At 43.9% G+C, this 14,192-nt stretch overlaps 1 protein-coding gene across 6 annotated transcripts in view; it reads right to left on the reverse strand.

Moving 5' to 3' along the window:
* IL12RB2 (interleukin 12 receptor subunit beta 2) overlaps positions 1 to 13,992 on the reverse strand; it is a 77,861-nt gene extending 63,869 nt beyond the window's left edge. Inside the window, exons 1-5 of one of the 6 annotated variants that reach the window (XM_084958627.1) lie at positions 13,856 to 13,904; positions 8,073 to 8,186; positions 7,328 to 7,384; positions 2,958 to 3,071; positions 880 to 1,167 (exon numbers count right to left, since the gene is read on the reverse strand). In XM_084958627.1, the coding sequence (XP_084814753.1) occupies positions 880 to 1,167; positions 2,958 to 3,033 (364 nt within the window). In that variant the 5' untranslated portion in view covers positions 3,034 to 3,071; positions 7,328 to 7,384; positions 8,073 to 8,186; positions 13,856 to 13,904. 6 annotated transcript variants of the gene reach the window in all.
* Positions 13,993 to 14,192: the final 200 nt, after the last annotated feature.

The raw sequence follows: 14,192 nt of genomic DNA on the forward strand, positions 1-14,192 counted from the left end.
GCTTCAGGAAGGTGTGCTGCTGGCTCACCCTGTGCACAGTGGCTTATGCTGCAGGCAGCAGCTCTGACATCTTAGTTCTTACCCCAGGCAGCTGCCTGGAGGGACCAGCAGGGCAAGCCAGCAGTGCGGGGGAGCTGACGCTCTATAGCTGAACATTGACTAATGGCAGACACTTAACTCTGTCACTGTATTTCCATATGTTCTTTCTGGGGATGTCCCTAGGGCCCAAGTAACCAGCAGTATCTTCTGTGGATGCCGTGGCCAGCTCAGTAATTTAACCACCTTGTGTCGGCTCTGGTCCCTTCCCAGTTCACTCGCCCATGAAGTCTTAGCATATCCGTTTTCCTCTGGGCAGTTTTCTAGGAAATCCAGGAAAAGGTAAGTATGAGGCTAGCTCTCTCTTAACTCCTGCTAGGCATGATAGCCAGCCGTCAAGAGTGAGGGTGGATGGAAGAACTATTTTCTGTGCGTTAAGTTAGAGATGGGAGAAGGGCTCAGCCTTGGGTATCAGCCTGGGCTGCATAAGTCAAAAGAGACAGCTTTTCCTTCCTCTGAGCAAACTCTCAAAAGGCAAGAAGACCTGAGGACTCAGCTGTGGAGACCCTTTTCCTGCCACCAGCATCCAAGGGCAATGGGTAAAGGGCCTTAATGGCCTAAAGAGGAGAAAGAGAGAGGGGATGAGAGAGAAGACGAAGCTTACGACATGAGATGCCGGTTCCACGGATTTCTGGACTTCTCACATTGAGGTGCTCATGTTACACTAAACACAGCCATATGGTGGGAGAAGAAAGACCACTGTCCCCTATTTGGATTTCTGCTTCATACATGCCAAATACCCGAAAGCCACCAATTTATAGGAACTCAGAATGGAATGCTCACCACCAACCGAGATCTCGGCCCCACATATTCGAATCTCCTCCTTACTGCTACAGGCCAGTTTGCAGACGAACAGGGTGGTACCCAGGGGAAGACCTGTGACTTGAGAACTGAGGGAGTGACCACGCTGAAAGTGGATTCTCCTGTGGAACCTGTAGAGGATTAGCTTGTTTAAACTGGAGACTTGTAAGCAGCCTTGCCTGGGCTTCAAAGAGCATGAAATGTTGACAGCTGATCCAAGTGAAATTACATGGGAAGGCTGCACCGTCACATCCCCTCTCTTGCACACATCTGCAACAGGACACAAACGCAAAAGACGTAAGTCGACACATAAAACACCCATTTCCAAATGGAGGAGGATGTGTGTAATTCCCAAAAGCTGGATAGAACTAACCCTGTCAAATCATGCGAGTATACATAAGCGACATATGCTCTGGCTGTACTGGTGAAGCGAGTGAGAAAAGAAGGCAACCATATTAAAGTCTCACTGCATTTGAATTAAAATTTACATCCCTCTCAAAACAGTGATACTACAACCAGAACTATAAATAGGAAAGTAGTGAGAAAACAGGGTTGGAAGAACATTCAGGAACATAGTTCTAGGAAAAACCAACCTCTCTTATATGCAAATTATTCACCAGACTACTAGAAAGTACTTCCCAGAATAAATCACATTTCCATCCCCATTTATGATTTATAATACTCAATCCTCCTACCAAAAAGATTTTAAAACCCATTACAAATGTTTTAAAGGCTATTACAGATGTTAAGGGGTATATTTGGGAATAATTGCCTGTCTTTATATTAGGCATATAACATATGTTTAATCTACCATATTATCTTATAACAAGGAGAAAATATATAGGCGTTCTGGCATGTTTGTATTTGGCACCTTACCTTGCTATTCCTTAAGACCCTGGGCTGGATGAATCATTACCCAATACAGCTGATGTGAAATTACATGAATGCTTTCCTCTTTTAATGACTTCTCTATTTTACTTACTACATGTCAGGTCCCACATTCAACTCTTAAAGGAGAGATCATTCTTAAAAGGAGAGGTCATTCTTACTCTTCAGAAGTTTTTGTATATGTAAATATGACAACTAATTGGAAATTAATTGTTTCTGGTAGTACTCAGTAACTGATCAGAATTAAATATTTCACCATGAATTTTTAGATGTGACATAAAGTTTCCACTGGAAGTTTTTTTTTTTTTTGGTAATTATAAGATTGCTTGGCTCAGCTACCAAAGACAGAAACTGGTAAAGAATTTATTTAAATCAAAAAAAAGAATTAATTTAGGAAGGAAATACTGAATAATTATTTTATTTTATCTTATTTGAATTTTTTTGTCTTTTTTCTTTTTAGGGCCGCACCCTCGGCATGTGGAGGTTCCCAGGCTAAGGGTCCAATCAGAGCTACAGCTGCCGGCCTAGGCCACAGCCACAGCAACACCAGATCCGAGCCACATCTGCAACCTACACCACAGGTCACGGCAATGCCAGATCCTTAACCCACTGAGTGAGGCCAGGGATCGAACCCGCAACCTCATGGTTCCTAGTCGGATTCGTTTCCACTGTGCCACAATGGGAACTCCCTGAATAACCATTTTAAATGTGAAGGTCTTATTTTTATTTTCAGAACTAAGTCTCTCTCACTTTTGTTTTACTTCTATGTTTGTTTTCTGCTTCTTTGATCCCAATGGGCCACAAAGTAAAAAATAAGATGCCAATAAGAAAGCAAAGAAAATGCCAGCCACTATTTTTTTTTAGCATAGCTGAGTCCATCTCTGAATACCCTCTGTTAAAATTCATGGCAATGTAAAACATTCATTCATGCGTAGCTTGGCCACCTACTCCCTTTCTTAAGAGGAAATGATATGATTAGACTCTTAATCACTAGTATGAATTAAATAAAATACATATTAATAACAGACATAAACCAGACTTATTCACTTAAACATGACAGCAGACTGACTACAAAAGATCAATTATCAGAACATTTACCACAAATGCATATTTCATCTCTGAGAATTTAAACCAAAAATCCTTGCACAGATTAGATTACAGAAATATCTTACCTATTTTTGCCTTAACCAAGAGTGACATGATGATAAAAATAAGGGCCCATGAGCACCCGCAAACTGTTCGTGCCATGAACAGTCAACTCTGGGATACACCTCTCTGTATTTTCCCTTGTAAAAGAAGACACATTCATTCATGTTAAATACATTCAGAAAAATACCAGAACCAACACCACTCAGAGGGCTTAAAATGCCGCTTTAATGTTCTCCATATTGCTAAGATTTTGTTTATTTTTTTAAATGAAGTGTACCTTTAAAACCAGTAAATTGAAAATCATTGACACCTCTAACCCCCATGTTACTTAAGCTTCTGGCGGTCAGCAAAAGGTGAGAAGAGAGACCTGGCCTTTGAAGTCCTTTGGAACTGGGTTTAAATACGTGGAGATTGGGCAAGTTACTTAACCTTCTGAGCCTCAGACTCACACAAGACTTTTTTTCCTTCCAAACAGGGCAGCATCCCCATAGTCAAATGCAGTACTTTTAAATTCCAAGAGTAGTGAGAATTTTCGATCGAGTCCTGTGCTTCTGGAAGTAACAGGAGATTAAAAAGTGGCTCATGCTGCACCCCACCCCCTGGAACTTAGTAAAATACTGATCTCTTTGATCGTAAAAAAAAAAAAAAAAAAGAAAAGAAAAAATTCCAAGGGGGACCGTTTGGGTTTTCTACAGAAGTTCAATTTTACTTCTTTGTTTATTTATTCATTACTTATTTACTACTTTTATCTTGAATGATTTGGAAAATACAAGCTGGTGATTTCTGTTTGTTTCCAAATTTCAACTAGAGGAATGGCTTTAGCAAATTCTCTAAATTCTATTCAAGGTGGGGTTAAAATTCATAAAGCAGGTTGGGAAGTTCTGGGAGGTCTGGCCAATTGGAACGAGTCAACGCAAATGTTCACCTCTCTTATTCCCATGCCTAGAAATGTGCCAGAACATATGGGAGGGTCTCAGAAACATTCACTTATTCATTTCGTATTCCACAATGACAGCAACCTTTCATGTGCCAGGCACAGTGTCAAGTGCTAGAGCTACAACTGTCCTGCCCTCGTGGGCTCGGAGGAAGGTGTCCACTTGCTTTTTTTGGCTCCTCTCCTTCTAACCTAGTCACCACTTGGAGAAGACGCCAAGTAAAATTACCATCTTTTCCATAGTCTTTTCTGGTGGCTCTGCCTCCTTCTCCTGACTTTTAAATCTTGGAGGACCTCAGTGCACTCAAGACATTATTTTTTTTCTCTATTTCTACCCTTTCCTGAGGGATTTCATCTGGGCACCTGGCTCTAGATAGCATCCATATGCCAAAGACTTTCCTATGCTTATCTTCAACTTGAACACTGCTCTGAGCTCCAGTCTCATAGGTCTGTCTCCTTGGCATCACTTCTTGGACAGGGAACTCAATATTACGATGTTCAATTTGAATGTTTGGTCTCCTTTCTCCAAGCTGGTTCTTCCTCCAGCCTTTTCTCCCTCGGTGAACATTTTTATCCCTGAAGTTGCTAGAAGCCATCCTTGATTCCAGCCTCTCTCATGCCCCATTGCCAAGCCATCACGAGGGCCTGCCAATTTTACCTCCAGAATACATCAAAGATCACTTCTCTCCATCACTACCGACCTCACCCTAGTCCAAACCACTGTCGAGTCTCTCCTAGATGACTGCAGTGGCTCCTCAATGTGTCTGTCCAGTCCCTCCTTGCCTCTTCCTAAGTCATTTTCACATTGCTGGCTACCTTTTAAAAACATAAATCCCATGATGTTACTGCTTCATACCAGCCCTTTAAAACCTGTCAATGGGTCACCATTACTGTTAGAAGAAAATCCCAAGTCCTTACCACATCGGACTCTCGGCCACTACCTGGCTTCACATCTCCTGTCTTGCCACCATCACTGGCTCTAATCTTTTGCCTTCCCAGCTCTGCGTCATTCACACTGGCCTTCAGACGGTTCCCTGAACAAGACATGCCCTTTGCTGCTCCGGGGACCGTGCACTTTTCATTTCCTCTGCGAGAATCCTCTTCCCCTGGCTCTTAGTGGCTGACTGACTTACATCCTTCAGATCTCAGATCATGTGTCACTTCCTCTGAGAACCCTCCCTGACCACCCTGCCAAAATGGTCTTGCCCAGCTCCTTCCTATGCATCTTATCATTTGTTTATTGCGTTTATGGTACAGCCGGTGACTATCTAGTTTATTTACTTGATTCCTTGCTTATCATCTATCTTCTTGCTAGAATTTAAGCCACCATGGGAGCAGAAACATTGACTGTCTTGCTCATGCTGTATGCCAGCACTTGGCATTGAGGAAGAGTACTCCATACTTATTTATTGGAAGAAAGAAGGGAAGGATGGCATGAATGAGGGTAGGTGTTGGAAGATGAGCTATACAAAATTCAATAGAAACATCCTTGCAGTGGGCAGCACAGTGACCCACCCAAGACGTCCTCGCCCAAATCCCCAGGACCTGTGAATATATTATGCTGCATGACAAAGGGACTCTAGAGATGTGGTTAAAGTTAGGGAACTTCAGGTGCAGAGATTATCCTGGATATCCAAGCAGACCCAATCAAATCATGCAAATGCTTCAGTGGATGAGGGAGGCAGAAGCTGCGATGTGTGGACTGTGTCTGCTGACTTTGAAGATGGAGGAAGAGGGCTGTGAGCCAAGGAATGTGGTGGCCTCTAAATTCTGGGGATGAGTCTCAGTTTACAGATTATATGAATGTATTCTCTGGGTCTTGGTTAAACATGGTTGAGAACCACTAATCTAAACTGAAATCTGACAGTCTCCCTCTCTCTAAATCATAAATCCTAAAGCCCAAGGTCATGGCAGACAATGGGCTCGGTGAGCTAACTCCTGTCTTTATCAGCAGCCACACCCGCCACTCACTACTGACCCTACTTTCTAGTAACACTCAGCTGCTGCTTCTAGTTCCCCACATATATCATGCCATAAGGATGCCAATTCCTGCTTCTGTGTCTTTGTTCACATGAGTCTCTTATCTTTCCACTGTTCTTAGACTGGCTAAGTCTTACTCATCCACCCCACCTCAGCTCAGACACCTTTTATTCAGTCATTTATTCAGCAAATATGGATTGAGCAGTTGCTTGGTGCCAAGGGCTTGGGAGAAAGGAGAGAACAAAGACGGGGTTTCGGCTCTCATGGGACCAATATTCCATAGCAGATAGTCAGAACGCAAATAAATAAATAACAAATACATTCAAATAATGATAAAAGAACATGAGAGGCTAGGGAGAGAGAGAACCTGGGGAGGGGAGAAGCAGATCAACAAAGGCATTTCTAAGAGGCGAGGTTTGAGCTGAGACTGGCATAGGTCAGGTGAAGATTCAGAAAGAATCTTCCTGCCAGAGAAAAGGGTGAGTGCAAAGCCTGGAGGCAGAGAAACATGCCTGCTGTGGGTGAGACACAGAAATAAGATCAGGGAACCTGGGGAAAGTGATTGTGGAGAGGATGGTATGAAATGAAATTGGAGACGAAGGTGGGAACCAGAGCTACCTTGGGCTTGTTTGCCATGGAAGGGAGCCTAGACTTTACTCTCAAATCTAGGGAAACCACTGGTGAATAATTAGAGGTTTTATTTATTCATTTAACTGGGTTTTAATTGGGGTGTTATGAGATATTAATTACCTTAAACACACACAGATACAAAAGCAAACGCACAGAAAAAAGTAGTTGGCTCTCTGTGTGAAGGCCAGAGTAGAAGCAGGCAGACCAGCGAGGAAGCAATTGCAGAGACCCAGGTGGGAAATGATGGTGAAGCTATAACATTCTTTAAACAGTAAGATGTTCGATTGGCTTTTACAGGAATTTAAAAATGTTTATACGTAAGACATATATATATATATAGGATATATATACACACACACACACCCCTACATATGAAAATAGAGGATAAATTTGAGTTCACATAGTATATCGATCTAAACACAAACTTGCTCATTTTCTCTGAATGACCAGGTAAAACAGCTTCTTCATTTATAAGAAACTCAGAACCCCAAAGACCTTCAAGTAAATGAGGTATCTTCCAATAAAATGAAACCTCCTATCAACTGTAAACATCCTTCATTCAGTCTGCGTGGAGGGTCGATATTAAAATGACAACTCTGTCTTGAATCAGAAAATCAAAGAGTTTGCTATGTCATTGACTCATCACTCAAGTGGTGATGGTTTCCAGACAGTGAAAACAATGTTTCAATGAGGGAGGAGGGGACCAGCTAGAAACAGAGCAACTGGCAGGAGGGCAGTGACACCAGCTACCCCTTAGTGAGGCTCTCTTTCCCCACTGCTCCAAGAAGAAGCACAAAACACGCAGCTACTTCAAAAATCACATTTTACTAAGCTAGGAAAAACCCTTACCACAGGTGGTAATTTCACGTAGGCAGGAACTCTTCCTACTTCCACCTTACTTGGCTTCTGTAGCACCATGGCACGTTCAAGGGGGCAGCGTGGTGTTGCGAAAAAGAAAAAGGGTAGTGAGTCTCGGTTCCTGTGTCCTGTTAACTGTGAGGGTGCCGTTTCCTCATTCACGCAGTAAGTACAGTAGTACCTACCCAGGCAAAGTCATTGGGAAGCTGAACATGCCAGCGTCGTGGACCCACGAGAATACGTAGCCCTGAGGCTAGCTCCCATCTTCCCTCTGGTCCAGCTTTTGCATCTCTTTTCTAAATCACTTACGACTTCCAAGGTATTGGAATTGCATGTTTTATGAAACCAGGTAAAATGTCATGTTAGGCAATCTTAACCCTGGCTATCAAAGACTCTAAAAACTCAGAGGAGGAAGGGACCACGAAGGTTAGCTGGTAACTACCATGCCCTGAGGCACCGTTCCCTCCCAACAGCTGATCTCTGAGTGTGGGTCACCGCAGGTCAACCAAGTGGTTGTTTTGAGCATGCATCAGGCAGTCTGCCTTAAAAACCCATGGCGGTGATTACCCAGTTCCCTCAATGAGACAGGGTGCAAAACTCCTCCGTTCTGCTGGCAAAGCTACTGACAGTCAAGTCTTACTGGCAGACTAGTATAAAAACAATTCTTTGGCGGCCATCTACTCTACATTCCTCATTTTACACATAAACGAAGCCCTAAAGAAAAGAAGGGACTTGCCAAAGGTCACATGAAGAGCAGAATCCAGATCAGAAGTCTCCCAATTTCTAATCCAACATTACTTCTAGCATCTGAGACTGCTTCTGATCAGGAGAAATAGCAGCAAGCCTAACACTGAAAATAATGCCAATATTAATACCAACGCTATAGTTTGTTGATCTCTTATTATGTTCAATACACATTACCTACAATATTTATGATACCCATCTAGTAAAGCACTTAGAATGCCAAATGCCTTAATCTTCAGAAGCTTGAATCAATTCTTTCGTTCTTTCTTTCTTTCTTTCTTCATTCTCTTTTTTTTTTTTTTTTTGTCTTTTTAGGTCCTCACCAGTGGCATATGGAGGTTCCCAGGCTAGGGGGTCCAATCAGAGCTGTAGCCACCGGCCTACGCCACAGCCAGAGCAATGCTGGGTCCAAGCTTCACCTGAGACCTACACCACAGCTCATGGCAACATTGGATCCTTATCCCAATGATCAAGGCCAGGGATCGAACCTGCGTCCTCATGGATGCTAGTCAGGTTTGTTAACTGCTGAGCCACAACGGGAACTCCTTGAATCATCATCATCACTATTATTATTTTTTGTCTTTTGTCTTTATAGGGCCGCACCCACCCATGGCATATGGCATTTCCCAGGCTAGGGGTCTAATCAGAGCTGTCGCTGCCAGCCTATACCAGAGCCACAGCAATTCGAGATCCAAGCCACGTCTGTGACCTACACCATAGTTCACGGCAACACTGGATCCTTAACCCACTGAGCGAGGCCAGGGATCAAACCCAAAACCTCATGGTTCCTAGTCGGATTCATTTCCCCTGCGCCATGACAGGGACTCCTGAATCATTTTTTATACCCACTTCACTCAAAAGAATATCAAAAAACAAAGTTCAGTGTATATACAATATGTAACCATCTCTAATGATCTATTCCACTACAAGGATGGAAAAGAAAATCAAATCCATCAAGTAGCTAACTTGCAACTAATGGAACCTACCTTCTCTTCCCCATGCCTTTCCACAAGCTATGCCATGAAAAAGAAGAGTCTCCTGACAAAAGCATCATCTCCTTTTTCCTTCTGAGTCAACCATCTGGTGAAAAATCGAACAAGCTGTAACACGGACAGCTCTTGGCTTGCCAGCCCCCAATCATCAAATCAGCCCCTTCAGGATGTCATGTTAGATGGTTTGAAGGGGAAGGAAAGCAACCACATCAACCCCCTCTGCTTTTTCTTCTTTCTAACCTACAGTTCCAACTCCCAGTACAGGAGCTGAATCGGATGCACACCTGCTTTCCTTTCTTATGCAGCGGCTGAGGCTCTCGAATTTTCTCTCATCTCGCTGGTAAGCATTTACAGTTGTAATTTTCCCCATGTACAGGAACTTTCTTCTCTTGCTTGAATTCAGGAGCTTTTGAAGCTTGGGTGCCTCTTTCCGTCTCTCTTTTCTAAAAAATTTCAGAGTATTTTCTCTCCTTTCCCTCTTTATGACCTCATTATCATTTTTCTTAAAAAGTCTCCTTATGCTTTTCTCCCTTCTGGTCTGTTTTCCTGGAACGTTCTGTCCATCATTGCTATTTGTTTTTATTTCAGACACATCACACTGGACCTAAATGTTATGTGTAAACAAATTACATTTAAAATGCATTAGGGGAGTTCCTGTCGTGGCGCAGTGGTTAACGAATCCGACTAGGAACCATGAGGTTGCGGGTTCGGTCTCTGCCCTTACTCAGTGGGTTAACGATCCGGCGTTGCCGTGACCTGTGGTGTAGGTTGCAGACGCGGCTCGGATCCCGCGTTGCTGTGGCTCTGGCGTCGGCCGGTGGCTACAGCTTCGATTCAACCCCTAGCCTGGGAACCTCCATATGCCGCGGGAGCGGCCCAAGAAATAGCAACAACAACAACAAAAAAGACAAAATAAAATAAAATAAAATAAAATGCATTAGGGCATCTTATCAGGCCCCAACTCCAGAATCACATATACTGTGAACTGTCTTATAAATCGAACAAGCATTCCTACATTAGAACAATAAAAGGAAAATAAAGAAAGAGGAAATAAGACATGGATGGAATCTTGAAGAAACAAGGTACTTTCACATCACCTGGTGTTATCTGCTGTTTTTTCTTTCTTCGATTAGCTCCACAAGGCTACAATTTTCAGGGCACTTGTTCAATTAAGTTTCAACAATCCAGCCTTCTCTATATTCACTCTCTGCAGCCTTCAAGAGCTATACATAAAACAAGCCATCTCTCACCGGAAAGGATGATGTACTGGAAAGACCATAGTATTTGGGGCCAGGGACCATTCTGGGGCCAAGTGGCACCCTGGTTTCTCCACTTCTACCTGTGTCACCATCACAAGTAACTGCACATTTGAAAGCCCTTTTTCCTTGTTTGAAAAATGGCAACCCTCAGAGTTCCCATCGTGGTGCAGTGGAAACGAAGCCTACTAGGAACCATGAGGTTGCGGGTTCGATCCCTGGCCTCAATCAGTGGGTTAAGGATTCAGCGTTGCTGTGAGCTGTGGTGTAGGCCGGTGACTACAGCTCTGATACAACCCCTAGCCTGGGAACCTCCCTCCATAAGCCGGGTGCAGCCGTAAAAAGACAAAAAAAAAAAAAAAGAAAGGAAGGAAGGAAGAAAGAAAGAAGGAAACCCACATTTACTAAGAAAATTAAATCCCTTTCACTAACTTCTTCCTTAGTTTAGTGGAAAGGTCTGTCCTTGAACACATTCAATCCCGAAGTCTCTGTTTGTGGACAAGGAGGGGTGGAGGGTTTATTCTTGGGACTTGAATATTGTGAGATCCTGGCAAGTTTTATAACACCAACCCCTGAGTCTTTTCAGATGTATTAAAACTAATGAAGCACACTACAATTACCTTGTTTTAAGCGTTTTCTAGGAATTTCACAATTATCTTAAGATAATTGAAGGCACCTTGGATGGGGGGGGTACCTGAGACTAGTGGCACCATCCCACAATAGTCCTCAGGGCTTCTTCTATAAACTAAAAATCAACTGAAATCTCTACATTAACAACCCCATGTCTCATCACCTCTGCCTAATGTTTTACTCAATATTTTCCTTTTCCCCTGCACAATACTGTGAAAGAGATGTAAATTAAAATTCTAATCTTAATAATATTTTATAGGTATTTATTGAGCAGTTTATCACAATGCAGAGCGTATGACTGAGTTGTTAATATTTGTTTTCTACCAAAGAACTCTTGATATCTTTATTCTATGGGTGGAGAAATCTGCAAGTTGGTCATGACAGTACAGAAAACCCAGAAGTAAATTCAGAATTAGATAAATTAGAACTACCTTCCATGCTTGTGTTTCCTCAATAGTAAAATGAAAATACAAATAGCACCTACTTCACAGGATTATTGTGGGAGTTAAATGAGAAGCTCTTAGCACAGTGCCTGGTATACAGCAAGAGCTCTATTGAGGAATATTATCACCTACTGTTATTATTACTATAAGTAAAAGGATATCACTTACTTATCAAGGACATTATTAAAATTAATTTAGACAGCCTTGGCTCTCTCTTGGCTCATTCATCGAACTCACCCTTGATCGATTAATTTGATTAAAACTAAATCTCAAGGTAGATACCAGAGAATAACACATGGAACAGCTTGGCATTGTGATTCATTGTTCTTTACCTAATTTTTTTTTTTTTTTTTTTTTTTTGGTCTTTTTAGGGCTGCACGCTAGGCATATGGAGGTTCCCAGGCCAGGGGTCAAATCAGAGCCATAGCTGCCAACCTACATCATAGCCACAGCTGCCAACCTATATCAGAGCCACAGCAATGCCAGACCCGAGCCACATCTTCGACCTACACTGCAGCTTGCAGAAACACTGCATTCTCATCTCACTGAGCGAGGTCAGAAATTGAACTCGAATTCTCTTGGATACCAGTCAGGTTCCTAACCTGCTGAGCCACAGCAGCAACTTCTACCTATTCATGTGAAACCAACCTAAACAAATAGAGTTATAGTTGCCATCTTGTTGTAAATTATATGTTTTATATTAATCAAATACGTACAGTAAACAAAGGCAAATAGTTCTGCAAGTCTTACAATAATATATTTGTTCTGAAAAGAACAAAAAAACCCTAGATCTCATGCCTCCTTCATGACATAAAAAGTGTTCTCATAAACAGTTTTACCTTCTTAAGGACAGGAACTGGGGTTTACAATCTTCGTATTTAGTACAGTGACCAGCACAATGTCTTGAACACAATAGCTGTTCCATACAAATTTGCACTTTAAAAATCATTGCTAGCATTAGCAAAAAGCACCACGACAGTCCAAGAACAAAGGAATTACGGACAAGGTTTCTTTGACATTTGGCTTTCTTTTCAGGTTAGCCCCACAAATGTGCATGAAGTTGATAGCAGTGCTGTGAGTGTAACTGCAAAGATGACAAATAATGGGCCAGAGAACAAAGCAAGAGCAATAGTAAAAAATACGGCCCTAAGTGAGAAATGATGTTCAGTATCTACTGGACTTAAAGGATTCTTCTCCTATAAAAATGTCAGATGTGCTTTAGAATATTTCCACACTAGGACCCATTCTAACACAGGAAAGATTCAGAGCTTGCCAAAATTTGGGAATTTATGTAAATCTCAGGACATTCAAGACAGATGATGCATAATGAAAGAAGGCTGCAAACACTTTTAGAGCCTTTTTGTGCCCAAGAAAGTGATAGTAATGAATTGAGGATTTCACATGAAAATGGAGAAGAGTGGTAGCCACTCTCAGTGGTAGCCACTAAGGTCCTTTCAGTTATATGCTGGACAGAAAAACAGTACTATTCCTTGTTAATGGGAACCAGAATCTAATGTTTGCCCAAGTGGAGGTGGATATAATGTTGTGAGTTACCATAAAAAGGCAAGAAGCACAGAGTCTGGAGCCAGAAATCTGTAACTCACTATCTCTGTAAAAGTGTAAAAGTTTCCACATCTGTAAAATGGGAATACTAATAACCACTTCACTGGGTTTTTCAAGAAGTATAGAGGATAACAACACCACCCAAGGGCCAGGTCCATAGCACATGCTCAACAAAGATTTTTATCCAAACAGGATATTGTAACAAACATCCGGAGTTTTGAAAAAGGCTAAAGGCTAATTTTGCCCTGTTCTTTTCAGATATACCAGGGAAAAAACGTTTTGTATGCTCTTGGGCTGCTATTCTCGATCTAAGCATCTCTCCCAATGCTTGCATTTAGTGCTCCTCAACCAGGTGAAAAGGGCCTCTCTAAAGACACTTCTCACAGGTGAGAAAAGAGAGGAGCCAGGCAGCCCGCCCCAGAACATTCTGCCAGTGACTGGCCAGGTGGGGACTGTGGGTCTACACAGGCCCCAGGAAAGTGCTGCGGAGAAAAGGACGATTCACCCTCATAGGAGCAAGACTCCTCAGTATCTTACAGAGGGTCCACTTTCAAGCCCCGAGTCACGCCCGTGGGCCTGGACCAAGGCTGGCCCCTGAGGGGTGCCTCCTGCCCTTTCCAGACGCCACCTCTCCCTTCCTCCCCCCCACCCCCATTCTGCCTCCCGCCCCGCAACGGCCTTAGAGACTCCCTCTGAGGGTCCCCTCCCCTCCGTCTGGCTCCCTCCAACCCCGCCCCTGCAAGCGAACATCCCACCGAGAGCGAGGACCCCAAGGAGAGGCCGCCCCCCCAATCCCGCCTCCCCCGCCATCCCCCACCCAGGCAGGAGGAGCGAGGCACTGACGCCCGGGGCTCCTGCGGTCCCCACCCCACCGAACCCCTGGTCACTCACCGCGCGTCGCCTGCCTTCCGGCCCGAGGAAGGCAGGGTGCGGAGGGCGCAAGGGCCGCGCCGGCCGTGTGCGCTCCGGCCGTCCGGGCGCCCGTGCCGCCCCGCAGGGGGCCCGGGGTGCGTGCTCGGGCGCCGCAGAGGCGCGCGGACGAGGCCCGGGCAGTGGCGGTGGCCGTGGGCCTTCGGCGGAGGGAAGGTGGCTGCGCGGTCAGCGGACGGAGCGGGCGGCCGGGGTCCGGTTCTGCTCGTGGCTGGCTGTGCCTTGGTCGCCCGGAGCAGGTAATTATGGCCCCACACCTCTGTTCCCCTTGTATACAGTGCGGGCAGGAAAGCCTCGC

The sequence above is a fragment of the Sus scrofa genome, chromosome 6, assembly GCF_054392235.1.
Source record: "Sus scrofa isolate SSC_HxYL_T2T_F1_AM1 chromosome 6, Sscrofa_HxYL_maternal_Yorkshire_Landrace_v2.0, whole genome shotgun sequence".
In the NCBI taxonomy this organism is placed as follows: domain Eukaryota; kingdom Metazoa; phylum Chordata; class Mammalia; order Artiodactyla; family Suidae; genus Sus; species Sus scrofa.